Source organism: Mus caroli, unplaced genomic scaffold (genome assembly GCF_978045245.1).
Source record: "Mus caroli unplaced genomic scaffold, Mus_caroli_1 scaffold_13, whole genome shotgun sequence".
Taxonomy (NCBI): Eukaryota; Metazoa; Chordata; class Mammalia; order Rodentia; family Muridae; genus Mus; species Mus caroli.
The window spans coordinates 17143286-17159352 of NW_028227268.1; the positions used below are offsets into that span (position 1 = coordinate 17143286).

General features: G+C 40.1%; 1 protein-coding gene across 1 annotated transcript in view; it reads right to left on the bottom strand.

Annotated features, from left to right (window-relative positions):
* The window catches only part of Efcab3 (EF-hand calcium binding domain 3), a 418970-nt gene that overhangs the window by 127469 nt on the left and 275434 nt on the right, over positions 1 to 16067 (bottom strand). Inside the window, exons 123-130 of the mRNA XM_085829216.1 lie at positions 15180 to 15233; positions 11085 to 11189; positions 9590 to 9640; positions 8605 to 8709; positions 5247 to 5300; positions 4169 to 4273; positions 2818 to 2871; positions 2157 to 2261 (exon numbers count right to left, since the gene is read on the bottom strand). Coding sequence (XP_085685342.1) covers positions 2157 to 2261; positions 2818 to 2871; positions 4169 to 4273; positions 5247 to 5300; positions 8605 to 8709; positions 9590 to 9640; positions 11085 to 11189; positions 15180 to 15233 — 633 coding nt within the window. The remainder of the gene's footprint in view (positions 1 to 2156; positions 2262 to 2817; positions 2872 to 4168; positions 4274 to 5246; positions 5301 to 8604; positions 8710 to 9589; positions 9641 to 11084; positions 11190 to 15179; positions 15234 to 16067) is intronic.

Genomic DNA, 16067 nt, shown 5'->3' on the forward strand with positions numbered 1-16067 from the left:
TGCATGTTGAACTCTCACAGCTAGTAAATTACAGTTTTCTAATACAATATTTTTATAAATTCTTTCAGAATTTTATACATGCATACAATATATTTAGATCATCTTAACCCTCTACTTCTTCAGCTCTTCAGAAGTCACCCCTGCTCCTTTCAAGCTCATGTCCTTTAAAAAAAAATAAACCATTGAGTCCAATTTGTTTTGCCCATATATGTATGGTTGGTCTATCAGGGGCTAGAGCCTTAAAACTGACTCTCACTTCCTTAACATCCATCAGTTGTCAGTAGCTCCTCAGCGCATTGTCCCATCCCTCTCCGTGACTGTCTTGATCTTGGGCAGGCAGCCAGAGTGAGTTAATAAATATAAGATGCATTTTTAATAAACTAATGCCTTTGTATCTGTGATGACTATTCTTGATGACCAACTTGACTACATCTGGAATTAACTAAAATCTTCAGCTGACAGCCTAAATAAAGAACATGGACAAAGGAAGCTTGCTCTCTTTGCCTGCTTGCTCTATCCAGTCTTCACTGGTGTTAGAGACTACTTCTTCAGGATTCCATCATCTACTGAAGACCAGTAGAAGCCTCCAGCCTCATGGACTGAACAGCTGGTTTCTTGGACCTTCCATTGCTAGACAGCCTGGACCACAGCCTGCGAGCCATTCTAATAAACTCTCTTTATGTATGTATGTACATACTTATGTATGTATGTACATACTTATGTATATATGTATGTACGTATGTATGTATTCCCCTTCATTCTTTAAGTTCTGGCCCTCTAGAGAACTTTGACTGATAGAGTGTTCTTACAGACTGAACTGGGGAGTTTGATTTTAGGCTTGCTGTTCAGTAGCTTCATCCTCAACTAAATTGACATTTTAAATCATTATATAAACTGACAAACTAAAAATGGAAAAGAGAGGTTTTTTTTTTCTCCATGAAAAAAATTGGAGATTTATAAGGCTTTGGTTAAAGGCAAACTGATAAACTATTGTGTTGAATTTGGGATGGACGATTCTGAGAGGATTGGAGGAAGAATTAAAATCCAGACAGATCTTGACTGCAAGTTTCAGATGAACTTAAAAAAACACATTGCCCTTCTTAAAACCAAGTTAAATTGGGAATGACAAATGAGCATATTTATGCAGAAGGTCCCCCAAAGAATATGTCTGCATTAAATTAACATGACCTTGGTCCTATATTTTTTTCACAGAAGTAAAAGTTTTAAGGTAAATATTTCATTTCATGATTCCTGACTAGAAATTATCAGACCAATTATTTGTCTTATTCACAAATAAAAACTTTACTCTCCTAGACTGAAACCTGTAAGTCCAGGTCTGAGGTAAAAAAGAGGCGACGTTTTAAACATACTGCAGTAAGTAAATGAGCCCGTCCCAGAGAAAAAGGGTGTGGAATAGCCAGCTGACCTAGGTTAGAAGTGTTAATTACTATAACTCAGGACTGTGTTTAAATTGTTTTCTTATTGTAAGCAACACTAAGAACTTTGAACATACCAATTTATGTAGCCTATGTGGTATATGTCTGAACTTTTCTATTGCGTTCTATACAATCCCATTAAGAACACTTAACCCACTGTTTCTGGGGGAAGGAATGGATGATCTCAGGAAAGGCAGGGAGGGAGATAATTCTGGCATGATACACACCTGAGAATACAGGGTGACATTAAAAGAAAGAAGTCTTAAAGGTACCAAGCTTGAGTACTTTATATTTGTCTACAGGAATTGTACACTGCACTTCCGAACAGTATCTTTCAACAAAGCGGCAGGTGTGGGAATCAGACACCTTGGGAGAAACAGGGAACTGGTTCTCTTCCTTCAAACCTTTCACTCTGGTTTCTAGTCACCTATCATCCTCCAACTTAAAGTCTTGGCTTGATCTTGTGCAGCATCGGTTTTTTTTTCTTTTCTTTCTTTTTAATTCATAGGGGAAGGAACTGGATTACTGGATTTTAGACTAATAGCGATAAAGTTTAAGACTTTTTTTCTTAACTTCAGATTCAGAATTTTTTTCTAAGCCTTTGAAACATCTATGATGTTTTCAAAGTCTAGCTAGAGAAATTCTTGTTTTCAAGTCTGGAGAACATAGAGAGGTTGGTCCAGCATCCCACCCACCCCCGGAGCTGCTCACAACACTCACAGGTTCCCGTCAGTGTGTATGTTAGATCCCCGAATTCTTTCTCAGTGATCTCAATCCCCATGTTTTCTAAAAATGTATCCAGTTTGTCGACATCAACAGTGGCTTCTAAGTAGAGGGCAGGAAAAAAAATGCATTAAAGTGGAACAAGTCTAAAATGGATTATGAAGCTATACTGTTCTAGCATGTATTCTCCTTAATGACAGTCATGCATTTTATTATAATTAAAAATCATTGGTTTCCTGATATTATAATTACTATTTTAAGATAAATACCAAACTTTCTGTGTTGTTCAATAAACAGGAGAATGAAATTCCCTCAGTTCTTATGCTGGGCACAAGCAAACTACCTGAACCATCTTAAGGAGAGTTAACATTGACTGACAATTTGTAGAACAAGAATTATCTTTGTTGCACATGCTTGCAAGTGATTGGTTTCTATTTTGGCCTAAATCTTTAGGTGAGAGACTTTACCCTTCATTTCTTTTTGTTCTAGTTAAAAGAACAGTTTCTCCTTGGGGCCCGAATGTGGGACTACCCAAGGAAGCCTAAACAGTTCCAGCACAGGGAAGTGCTTGGAAGATGTAGAATCTACGTTGGCATAAGTAAGGGTACAGTAATACACAGTACAATGGTCTTAAAGGCCTTTTGACTTTGCTCCTTACCATCCAGAGATGTCACACCCTTCAACAACCTTTTCTGAAAAGCTTTTCCATCATCTGTAAGAGAAGAGTCACAAGATAGCACACAACTTCTACTTCAAAGAAAAAGGGATTTAAAAGCCTTTACCTAAAGAGCATTCAAATATACACAGAGAATACACAAACCAAGATGCTTGGCTTCAGTGGGGTACGTGGGTGAAACTCATGGTGAAACAGCATTGAGATGTCTACAACCCTCCTTTGTTCCTATATTATAAATGAGGAAAATAGTGTTCTTAACTGCTGCTTATGGGTGTTGAAATTATAACTTCTCTGGAAGGAAATTTGATACATAAACAAAATACCTTCCATTTCACAACTGAGTCTCTAGAGACTTTAGGCTGTTTGTACAGATTTATCTATAAGGGTCTTAAGGTTAAAAAATAAAGACATATTTATAAACAGGGTGCGAGAATACATGTTTCCAAGTTTTGACAGTAGGCACAGATTTGAGGAAGGACTGGCTATCTTTTATCTTTGCTAATTTGCATCCCCAAGGTTTTCTATGGTCAGCACACATATTAACACCATGAAAAGTTACAAATAAGTTAATACAAACAGAAATATTACCTATCAATTAACCAATCATTTTATGTCTTAAAAGCATAAGCACAAATCCATGAAAATACCGTGTGCTTGTCTTTGAGTTATGGGTGTGAGTATACTTTGTGTTTCCCTTGATTTGTTTCTTTTCTTTAAGAATGAAGCCAAGAAATCCATCTTTTTGTGGCCTAGGGTGGGTGTCGGTTGGTCAGAAGTGCTTGCCTCCAAGCACTAGAGTCCAGTTGAATCCCCAGAACCTAAGGGATAGCCTGGCTACCCATACGGGCGAGCCCCAGACCACAGAGAGACCGAGGATGGCAACTGTGCTTGTCCTCTGGATTCTATGCACACATGTATGCATGTGTCTGACACACATGCCCACGCGTGGTTAAAAACATTCAGCCTTCCCTTCCTCAATCTATAAAATCAGCTTTTTAGTAAAGTACATATTTTATCCCTGCAGAACTGTGCAGCCTCATTATTTAGCCTTTTGCCCCTCTATTCTTATTGCTTCCTTCCCCACCTCTACTTGCTTACCCTCCTTCCATTCCTTCTACTCCACCTCCTCTCTCTTTAGAAAACAAATCCAGCGAAGGACTTTGGTAGCCTTGGTAGCTGAAAGACTTGATGACTTTTTAAAATTAAAATCTAATGAGATTTTATTTGTTATCACCATTCTGTTCTAATAGTTTTCAAGCATTTTTAGTTTGGGGATTTTCTTTACATAGACAGAAAATTAAACTACCTAACGAGCCCAGATGCTAATGCTTACCATCCACTGGCAACGAGTTCAGCAATTTTGTTACTTCATCAGGATTGAGATTAATACCATAGCGTTCCAAAATACTTTGAAGTTTATTTGTATCAACTTTCTGCCCTTTGAAAGAAAAGGAAAAGATGGTTGATAGATGGTAATTTTTGGATCCGAAATAATGAAAATGCTGGCTCACATTCATCCCCACAGTCACCTTCTCACACATTCCCAAGACAGGGAAACATATTTCCGGAACATGGCCTTCTGAGCCTCTTAGCAAAAAGGCATCCTAACCCAGAAGAAAATCACGATCTAGAATGGGCCCCTAAGTCAGGCCTTCCTGGGTTTCCTCCATTGCTGCTAGATACGATTATGACTAAAGCAGCTGGACTCACTTTAATCCTCTGAAATATCATCATCATCATCCTCACATTGATATTTATGTAGATTCTAAACAAGAGCCAATTATTCTAAAAGCTCCCAGGGCCTAGAGGTGGGTGAAGCACCAAGGGAGAGTGGCTGCAGGGAGGCAGAGGACAAGCCTTGGCAAAAGAAGGATAAGATGGAAGGGGGGGGGGGGGCGACAAGAAACCAGAACTAGTAAGGATGCTTGTGTCTGTGATGTGGGAGGCAGAGGCACAAAGATCTCAAGTCTGAAACCACCCTGCCACTACACAGTAAGTGCAAGGTCATCCTGGGGTACATAGCAAGACTCTGTCTCAAGACAGCTGAGAAAGATGGAGGGAGGGGGGGAGGGAGGGGAGGAGGGAGAGAATATAAATGCAATACTACTAGACCTCTTAACTTGTAAATAGCTGATCCAAGGCCTCCACTAAAACACTAGTGAGAATAAGCATGCTTTTGTCAGAAACCACAAAAAATATAATTCGTTTATTAAATATCACCACCTCTTTGTATGGCTGAACTCTAAATCAAAGCCAAAGGCATAAGGAAAGTTGGATGCAAAAAAATTTCATTATAAATATCTTAAGGATGAGCATTAACAAACTTATGATGGAATAGGGTTGGGGGGGGTGGGTAATCCAAGCACAGCACAATGCATCGTTAAAGTAAAAATGTCTTAGCGATGTCCTACCTGTGAAGACTTTGGCTTCGTTTATCACCCTTTTTACTTCTGCTTTATGGTTTTCTGTAAGACACAAACAGTTCGGACAGGAATATGACTCTGACACTGTGAACGCGACGTTGAGCTAAGGAGTCGGTTTGCTCAACTGCAAATTTGCTCAAGGAAACTTAGGCTTTTGCTGTGTCCTTCTCAAGGGTGAAGAGATAAAATGGAAGTCCAAATGGTAACAATGAATAAACACCTGCCTGAGATGGGACCGGTCTGACGAACATAGGAGGAAATCGTAAGTTCAGACTAAAATAACCATCTACAGCAGACAAAAACAGTTTGAACAGGATCCTTATTAAATAAGCTGGTATTCACAGAGAATTTTAAACTTTGAGTAAAACTGTAACAACTGCTATTTACCAATCAAGAATACAAACACATAAATGATCACACCCTAAGTCAGTGGTTCTCAACCTTCCTAATGCTACGATCCTTTTATACAGTTCCACATGTTGTGGTGACCCCCAAACCATAAAATTATTTTCATTACTATTTCATAACTGTAATTTTGTTATTGTTATGAATTGTAATATAAATATCTAAGAAGCAGGATATCTGATATGCGACCCCCAAAGGGTCACAACCTACAGTTTGAGAACCACTGACCTAAAATGTACTTTGCAACCTAATTTAGTTTTCTGGTGTTTACAAATAGGACAGTTGAGAAAATGTCTTTATTTTTAATACTCTTTATGCATATATATCATGTATATTGACCATAGTCAGTTTTACAGGTTTTAGTTAAGAATATTGATTTTAAATTTATTTTTAAATGAAACCGAGTAAAGCAAAATTGTCTTTCACCTACAGAGAGAAAAAGGGCACAAAAATAAGTACTTTAAAAAGCACCCGGTATCCTTATTAATTAGAGAAATTTCAGTTAAAGGCCTTTTGGGATAGGATGACTAAATGTCCACGCCCTGAGAGCAGGGGCTGGGAAACTTAGCTCAGTAGTAACATCTTCATCTAGCACAGATGCGAGCCTGGGTTTGCTCCCCAGTATCACTGTCACCGCCCCGCCCCGTCCCGCCCTTCCCCCGCCCCGCCCCCAAACTGATAACACCAAATGCCAGTAAGGAGGTGAAGATAAATGGAACTCTTCAGCATTGTTGAGACGGGAGTACAGAATGGTATATCTGTGTTTGGAAAACATCTTTCAACTTCTTATAAAACCGAAGACTGTGGCACAGTATTTCCACTCTTGAGACATTTAACCGAAGAAAAAGAAAGCTCACATCCACACTGTCTGTATAATGTCCGCGGCAGCTTCACACGTGATAGTAAAGTGTGTAACACCTCTCTCTCATGCCACATGCAACCTTTGAGATGGGGCCGATCCATTCCTCACCAAGAAGCTGCACCGACTAGAGTGTGGTCTTGCAGCTCTTCTGATGATAACATTTAGTAGAGCAGAACTATGCGACTTTGCAGTCACATGGTCACGTCCCATAAAGGATGCAGTTTTTGCCTCCCTGTCTGTTAAAGGGTGCTTTAACGTGGCTCTCAGCACTCATGCTGTGTGTGTGTGTTTGGGGGGGAGGGGAGAGTACAAACGAGCTGAAGCATGAAAAACCCATGGGGTGTCTGCTTGGAGAGAAACAGAGTCTGTCCCAATCCCGATCCAATGGCTAGCACGTGAGTCCTGTTCGTGACGGATGAACTTTCGATGATTCCAAAGCCAACTCCAGATGTTACAGGTCAGAAGAAGCCAAACCTACCCAGTCACATTCGATTCCCTACCTACTGAATTTCTAATTACAAAAAGAGCAATGACAGTTGCTTTGTGCCACTTAGTTCTTGGAGTCATTGTCTTGCTGCAAGACAGGCTTCCTAAAAGAACATATGCTATGCTATTTTACTACCCAATATCCTCCTCGTTAAGCAGAGCTAATGTGGTGGGGAAAGGAGCACCAGTTGCTTTTGGGTTGGGGTGGAGGTGGTCTAGAATAGGGTCTGAGGAAGACTCATGCACAAGTGCTCATGTTCTGTCTTGATAGATGTTAAGATTGCAGGTGTGAGCATTCAGCCAAAGACAGGCTTGCAAGCAGGCTAGTAGCTAGTAATGTTCGTAACACCGGATAAAGTATTCTTAAAAATATATATTATGTATGTATGAATGTATATATGTATGTATGTATGTACTTAATATAAGTGCTCTGCTGCATGTACACCTGCATGCCAGAAGAGGGCATCAGATCCCTTTATAGATGGTCATAAGCTACCAAGTGGTTGCTGGGAATTGAACTCAGGACCTGTAGAAGAGCAGCCAGTGCACTTAACCTCTGAGCCATCTCTTCAGTCCTATGGACAAAGTATTCTTTAAAGCAAGACGTATCACTAAAAGTTAAGGGGAAAAAAAGTGCCCCAAACTTTTAATAAGTGGATTGATTGAAATGAAATATGAAATTCCCAGTTCACATGTAATTAAAGTCGCTCTGACAAATAAAAGGAAAGTACACATAAAGTATAGTATGAAACGCAGGTGCCATGTGTCGGAGATCCACTGCATGCTACGGCGAAACCACTGCAGTTCACACCAAAGAGTCTCAGTCTGTGCCAAGGTGTTCCTGACAGCTTTCATTGCTGCTGTGGTCACACCCTAGGTACAGAGCACCCACGGTGCACAGAACCAGAACTGCTCCTTGGTGAAGCTAGCTCCACGAGGCATGCTCAGAGTACCTCAGGCTTATGACGTGTGAGTTTGAGTTCCTACTTAGCCTCTAGAAATCTTTTACCACCACCACTTTTTTGCAACCCCCATACTCATTTACATTCCCTCTATTAAGGTCATGACCCACAATTAGGAAGCTATGCTTCAAATTGCCCACTACAGACTTTCTCAGAGGATTCCACGTCAGGGGGCTGCTTACAGACTGGATTTACCTCAGTTAGACTAGAGAAGAAACACTGAGGCCATCCGCTCAGGAGCTGGCCAAGGAGGGGATTGGAATTTGAGTATCACCAATCTCTCTACCTTACATGAGAAAAGATTGAGGCCAGATGTCCTCCTGCACACCTTTAATCTCAGCCCTGGGAGGCAGAGGCAGGTGGATCTCTGTAAGTTCCAGGCTAGCCTGGCCTACACAGTGACTCTGTCTCAAAATGAAATGAAAAAGAGTAGAAATGAGCTAGGTTGGAGTAAGTGGGTGGGGTGTCAGGGGGCACTTAAAATGTGTTTGAAGCTGGCTAGAGAGAGGGTGTGATCTTCTTTTTGGGCTCAAGTTTTCAGGATGCCTTTTTGATGCCAAGTAAGTACATATTAAAATAAGCTTTTACGATTAGCTTTTTTTGAGTGCTTGATAATAGTCAAAATTCTTACCATCAAGTTTCAGAGTTTTTTTGAGATCGTCAGACTCCCTTTGAGTGACAGTCACACCCATGTTCCCCAGAAGTGTGCCCAGTTTACTGGAATCTACCTTCCCATCTTGTGAAAAGAGAGAGACAAACAAAAGTTAGTGTCCCTCAAGTGGGGAGGAAACTTACAGTTCCTGAGGATTATGGCCTGTTGTTTTTATTTAAAAAAACAGAGACTAATGAAAACAATTATTGGCAGAATCTAACAGAGAGCCAGAGCTTGTCCATCCAATCGTTGTGAAGAGACCCACCTCAGAAAGCTGGTGGTGACAAAGTTACAGCAAGGTGACAATCTGCCCCTTGTTTCTAATTAATTTTGCTTTGCTTTTTGTTGTATTTATAATTAACTTCTCTTATATTAAGGGTGCTGGGATCTGAGCCCCATTTGGAAGCTCCTGACTTATAATTTTACTGACTTTTAAGTAAGTGAAAATATCAGCGGTCGTCAGATGGCGTATGGATCTGTCCGAGACTGTGGTTACAGCGTGCGGGGGCGGGTCTCCCTGCCCAGCTTCTCAGGGGATGCTTGTGTGCCTTCACTTTCATCTTTCATGGAGCCTTCATCATATTTTTACTTTTTCACTTTTGGCATGAATGTCAGGTTAATAGCCTCTGCACTGACTGGGGTAATTCAAGGTATAATAATTCTATTTCTTACCGCTGTGAAACTTGGATTTTTATATTTCTTCCTCTGTCGAAGCCTGAAGAAACTGCACGAGGGCACAGACATTCTTTCCAAGTTACACAGAAAGAATTTACTGGGTAAATATAGTTGGATGTATAACATATGTATAAAATATGTAGTATAATATATGTTATAAAATATAGCATGGATGTATGTGGTAATCTGAGTGTCCGGTGGAACATTCACCGTTTAATCACAAGGAAATGGCGTAGATGACAAGCAGAGTGGTCTTGGAATCATCTGCTTGGCTCCGTGTCCCTCTTACCTTTAACGATCGTCATACCATCCATTAGCCTTTTCAGATAGACCTTTCCATCTGTAGGAAAAAGAACCTGTTCAGATCGCAGGAGGGCAACACTAGACTTCAAAACCCAGTCATTTTAGAAAGACTTTATTTGTAAAGTGTTCAAGGCATCTCTGATCTACCAATAATGAAACTATGTGGATTGTGTGGATGTAGCCTCCCTCGGCCTTGAAGCAGGCAGATTCAGACTTTGCTGCCACTGAAAATGAGATCACCTGGGGTGTAGCCTTCCAATTTAGATGGCTATATTGTTATGTCAACTACCGCTGCTCTTCTCCGAGACTCTGCTACCTGCTGAGAGACCCTTGAGACACATCTTATCCTGCACACAGACTGGCTCCAGGCACCAAGAATGGACTGGCGGGGTGGGAGTGGGGGTGGGGGTGGGGGTGGGGTGGGGTGGGACGGGTCTTCCCCCTTATAAGCACAGTCTCTTAGTAAACTCATGGGCCCTGATCAGAGAAAACTTGCCTTGGCTTAATTCTTTTCTCGCCATCTAGTCTCTCTCTTTTTCAGCCCCAGCCTGCCTTCTAGAAATACCCAGTTCACGTGGACTATTCTAACTTTATTGACATGCCACAACACATATTTTTTTTCTTTTGTGGTACCTTTTCAGTTTCCAAGTAGACCACCCCTTACCTTCTTTTTTTCCTCACATACTATTAGCTAACTATTAGATGGTTCAGTGGAATAAAAATAAAAGCCGGGCGTGGTGGCGCACGCCTTTAATCCCAGCACTCGGGAGGCAGAGGCAGGCGGATTTCTGAGTTCGAGGCCAGCCTGGTCTACAAAGTGAGTTCCAGGACAGCCAAGGCTACACAGAGAAACCCTGTCTCGAAAAACCAAAAAAAAATAAAAAATAAAAAAAATAAAAATAAAAATAAAAATACAACTGAACTTCTACAATAGTATAATTATCTAATAGTGTATAGCATATTACTATATAATAGTGTAATTATCAGTTTTCTAACTAAGGATTAAAAGGCATTAATACTCTTTTAAGGTAGATAGATTAGTATCCCTTATCCAGCTGTCTGGAACCTGAGGTCCATTGGCCTTTTCTTGATTTGGGGATACTTCAAATATAGATAGTGCAATACCTTGAGGATGGATGCAAATTTAAAAGTAAAATGTATGTATGTTTCTTATTTAGCTTATATACCTAGCCTGAGAGAGTTTTATATAATATTCTCAGCTGTCTAAAGTTCCATCATGATCTATCATATGAAGTCACGTGGACTTGTCCACTTGTGGTAGCACCTTGGCACTCCGACAGTTTTATGTACTGAGTTTTGGACATTTGTATGGGGCTGGCCAGGCTGTAAAGATCATTTAAGACTATATAACATAGATCACTTATTGTTATTTGGCAAGCAAGCAGACAGACATTTGTAGACATTTCCACAGTTTAACAATAAGACCCTTGCGTGGATTATATTTTGGTCAAAGTACTTACCATCAACTGGCACGGTGTTCATTAGTTTAAGCAGCTCTGAGTCTGAAAGCTCTATTCCCATTTCTTCAAGCATTTTATCCACCTTAGTGACATCAACTTCGTTTCCTACAGATAAAAATGGTAACACATGAAAGGACTACTTAATTATTACAGATTATATGAGATCTTGCACTCAATGCATAATAAAGGTAGGTAAGTCTTATCTGGGAATGTCTAGTTCTGGCAGGAAATGGAAGTGTTGGCTTCGACTCTGGTAACAAAGACAAGAATAACGAAGTATTTTGTAATAGATTGTCGTGATTTTTGCTTGTGGGAGCTTACCAGCGGGCAATGCAACTTTATCTTTTTATTATTACTACTATAGTGGGAGGTTTTGTTTTGTTTTTTTTTTTTTACTAAATGCATTTGAATGATTTATAAAAACTCCTCATAAGATTATAGGACTTGCTAAAAGTATGGAGTCACATAGTGTTGTCAAAATATTGGTAAGCCAAAGTTAAGGTCTAAGAAATTCATGTAAGAACAGCATGATTTGTATACACCTGCCAGTCTCTTGCCAAACCAACAGTCAATATATAATAATACTGGAGGAGTTCAGTACTTCATTATCATCAATAAATAGACCAGCTAGACAAACATCTATCACCACGTTGGTAGATAGAACGAACAAATAAAGACCAGGCAGATCACTACTGGACTCTTGATGATCATGAGGGAATATTGAGAAAAACTGCAATGGATGAAGTGGGAAAACTTTGAACAGGGGGAGTTTCTAGATGCATAAGACCGACCAAAGCTGAGCTATGAATATAAACCATTCATGTAGATCAACAGGGAGCAAGCAATGCAGTTGAAGCAGTCAGCTTCCTTACCAGGAAACCCCAAGACCAAAAGCATTAGCACATAAATTCAATCAGATCCTTAAAGAAGGACCAATATCCCAGCACTTGGGAGGCAGAGGCAGGTGGATTTCTGAGTTCGAGGCCAGCCTGGTTTACAGAGTGAGTTCTAGGACAGCCAGGGCTATACAGAAAAACCTTGTCTCGAAAACAAACAAAAAACAACAACAAAAAACAACAAAAAAAGAAGGACCAATATAATGGCTCTTTAAACTACCCTAGAAAATAAAAATAAAATAAAAACTATCTTAGAAAATAAAACTGAACATTTCTAAGCGCATTCCATGAGTACAATTATATCCCAATTCTCATACCAGAAAGAAATATAATGATGGTTAACATCAAAAAGAAAGTTATATATCAATTTCCTTGATGAAAATATAAAATCCTCTATGCAATACTTTCAGTAACACAGTAAAAGATCATATGCCATATTCAAGTTTATTTAATTCCAGGGGTGCCAGCATGGTTCAACACATGTGACCTGTAGAGCATAGTGTGGCATATATATAGTATAAGGACAGAAATCATGCGGTTACCTAAAAAGATGCAGGCAAAAAAAAAAGAAAAGAAAAAAAATCCTCTGATAAAATTCACATTCCTTAAGGAAGAGAAAGGAATGAAGAAGAGGAGTGGGTGGGGGTGGGCAAGGGTGGGGGTGGGGGTTGGGGGAGGGCCAGGGAGAAGAGGAGGGAGGAGAAACTGTGGTCAGGATGTTAAAAAAAAAAAGAAGAAAAAAAAAGGAAAAAAATTTCACATGTGTTCATGACAAAAATTCTGGGAGAAGTAGGATAAAATGATTTTTCCTTAAGATAGCCAAAGCTATGTGTGACAAACCAGTGGCCAATATCATACCAAATAAGGAAGAACTGAAAACCTAAAATTAAAGTGAGACAGAGGTATCCGCTCTCACAACTCACCCTTATTGTAGTGCTTGAAATCTTAGTTGTTGGGGGCCATGCAAAAGGAACTCCAAAACAACTCTAGAACTCATGGAATGTAGTCCTCTGGTTAGCACATTGAGGATGGATGTGCCTCTGAGAGGCAGATCCCCGAGGACGGTGTGTCTGCCCTGAGGACTTCATGCTGTGGTTGAGCACAGCTCTGCTTGCTGCCCTTGGGGTCATTACGTCACTCCTCATCTGTGAGTTGTATGAAAACTCTATAGTTTTCACATAGTTCCCCTTATGGAGACATGCCCCTGGCACTTAGAATAAGAGGGATTGGTCTTTTTCCGGCTTTGCTGCCAGAGCAGATTAATGAATCACCCACCATCCTTAGAGAGAGTTTGGGAGCTACATCTTGTTAGTGAAGTTAGGTTAAGATGTTTTTGCTAGTGGCTTTGATGTAGAAAATGTTAGGGAACAATTTGAAGTTCAGAAAGGCACATGCTTCAGACACACCAGAAGGAGGTGCCAGATCCTGTTATAGGTGGTTGTGAGCCACCATGTGGTTGCTGGGAATTGAACTCAGGACCTCTGGTATATGATCTTTTACTGTGTTACTGAAAGTATTGCATAGAGGATTTTATATCTGTTCAACAAGGAAATTGGTGCTCTTAACCACTGAGCCATCTCTGCAGCCTGAAAGGCACACTCTTGACAGTTGAGCTAGGGAGTTTTTGAGGTCAGGGAACAGGAACAGTGGCAGCCAGACTCGTACTGGCTGACGTGCCTCTCTGGAGCAAGGGGTGATTAATTTCCTGTACCCATTTTTGCCCTCAGTTTCCTGACATGATTTAATAAAAAATTGTTAATGAGTACATATTTGCCCTAAGGATTTAAAGTAGAAATGACTGACTTTTTTTTATAGAAAAGTTTAGATTTATGGTTCTTTTAAGATATTTATAAAATTATTTTTAAGATAAATAATAAAATAATCTATCCATTCTTTGTAACTGCAGATTGCAGCCTGCCATTAAGAAAAACTGGCTCAGGAAATGATCCTGCTTGCTTACACTTTGTTATTATACTTTGTTATTATACTTTGTTATTACACTTTGTTATTACACTTTGTTAATCTGCAACAACTTGCTTAGTTACAAATGTATGTGGGTTCTTGGGAATAATTTGTTTTTCAACCATAATACATAAAACATTTGAACATGTGAGGATATGCGGGGGGGGGGGGGGGACACATGTTTTTCTACATATACTCATTGTAATTGTTCACTTAAAGAAAAATAGAAATGTAACCAAATTGCGATTTTTGTACTGTTTGGAAAACTTTGCTGGTATATATAAGCTGTGAGAAACAATACAGTTGTCAAAGCCTTGCTCCATGCATCAAATATGTGTATATATGGATATATGTAAAATAATTGGAGCTTGTTAGTGTTTGCTTAGTCCACCAAGTGTGTGTGTGTGTGTATGTGCGTGAGCGCATATGTATGTTCCCTAACCCTTTTTGCAGGCCCCAGAGAGTTTCTTGCTGGACCCAAAGAGCTTCTTGCTGGCCCCAGAGAGTCGAGCTTTGTCCCCTCAGAGAAAAGTCTGCTGAGTGATCAATCGCCGACTCTACGCCCTGCCTCAGTTTACATGTTGTGTCAAAGCTGGTCTTTGACACTTAGAGCAATAAAGCAAGAAAAAGAAAGAAGGGATATAAACAGAGAAGGAAGGATTCAAATTATCCATGTTTTCAGATGATATAATCCTGCACTTAAAGGCAAAAAGAGTTTGCCCTCAGCTAGCTGACAATAAAGCCTCTTGCGGTTTGCATCAGGTGTGGTTTTCTCTCGAGTTATTGAGGTCCCGGTACTTGAGTGGAAGTCTCCCTAGTTTCGGGGTCTTACAATCCCATTTGCCTCTTTTTTTTTTTTTTCCAAGACAGGGTTTCTCTGTATAGCCCTGGCTGTCCTGGAACTCACTTTGTAGACCAGGCTGGCCTCGAACTCAGAAATCCGCCTGCCTCTGCCTCCCGAGTGCTGGGATTAAAGGCGTGCGCCACCACACCCGGCTTCCCATTTGCCTCTTGAAGGTGCTCCTCTACCCACTCACCCACTCTCTCCTCACCGCTCTAGCATCCCCCTCTGCTGGGGCACCAAACCTCCACAGGACCAAGGGCCTCCCCTCCTACTGATGAAGATTGAGTGTATTTTTATTACTTGGTATTCTCCCAAAAATGTCTAGCTCAAGAATAAAATTATTTTCCTACAAAATAAATTATAGATATATCTGTTTGCTAACTTTCCACTTACCTGTAACTGATTCTATTTGATCCACCAATTTTCTCAGCTCAACTTCCTTTTGGCCTGATCAGTTAAGCAGTGGGGAATAACAATAGAGATTCAAAAAGCTGTACATCTCAGGAGATCCTTTAGAGCTAAGGTTAGCAATGTACCAAATAATCAAGAAAATAAATCTAACTAAGATGAAAACTGACATTTAATAGTAGACAATAAATAAAGACACTCTAAAAATGTTTGAACAAAAGGCAAATTGTGAAGTAAACTTGTTTCACACGACAATTGAAGCTATGACTCTAGCTGTAATCCTTAGTGAAGGGACTGTAGCCAGTTCAAGTGTGGCAAACATGGCTCTGGCAAGCCTTGCCCCTTTCTCCCATCCCCTCTACCCTGCTGAAACTGTCAGATTACATCCTAAAGCTAGCCACCAAGGACTATTCCCTTATTTGCCTACTTCTTCCTCCTGAGGCTGACTACTGAGCTCCAGCTATCAAAGTACTGAACTCCAGCAATCAAAAGCCCCCTCTGGCTCACCTAATTAGCATGCCCAATTAAAATTAAACACCTCATCCTAACACAGGGTTTCCCCTTGTACTTTTACAAACTTCCTTTTGCCTATGGTCTGTCTCCTTTCTCTCCAGAGCCACCCTTTGTCCTCAAGGACAAATCTTCCTTAGTACAAAAGTTAACAAATACTGACTTCTGGAAGTGTCGGCTTGTGAGTTTCTGGCAAAAATCTATTTTTTTTTTTTTGCTAAGGTATTTATTGGAGCTTTGAAACAAAACAAAAATAGTAATATTTTTATTCTTCAATTATTTGTAAAAGTATGTTGTAGACGTATTTTAAGTAGCTTTTCTTAGAATTGAGCTGTTCTCTTTTACTTCTGGAAGTCATGGCTT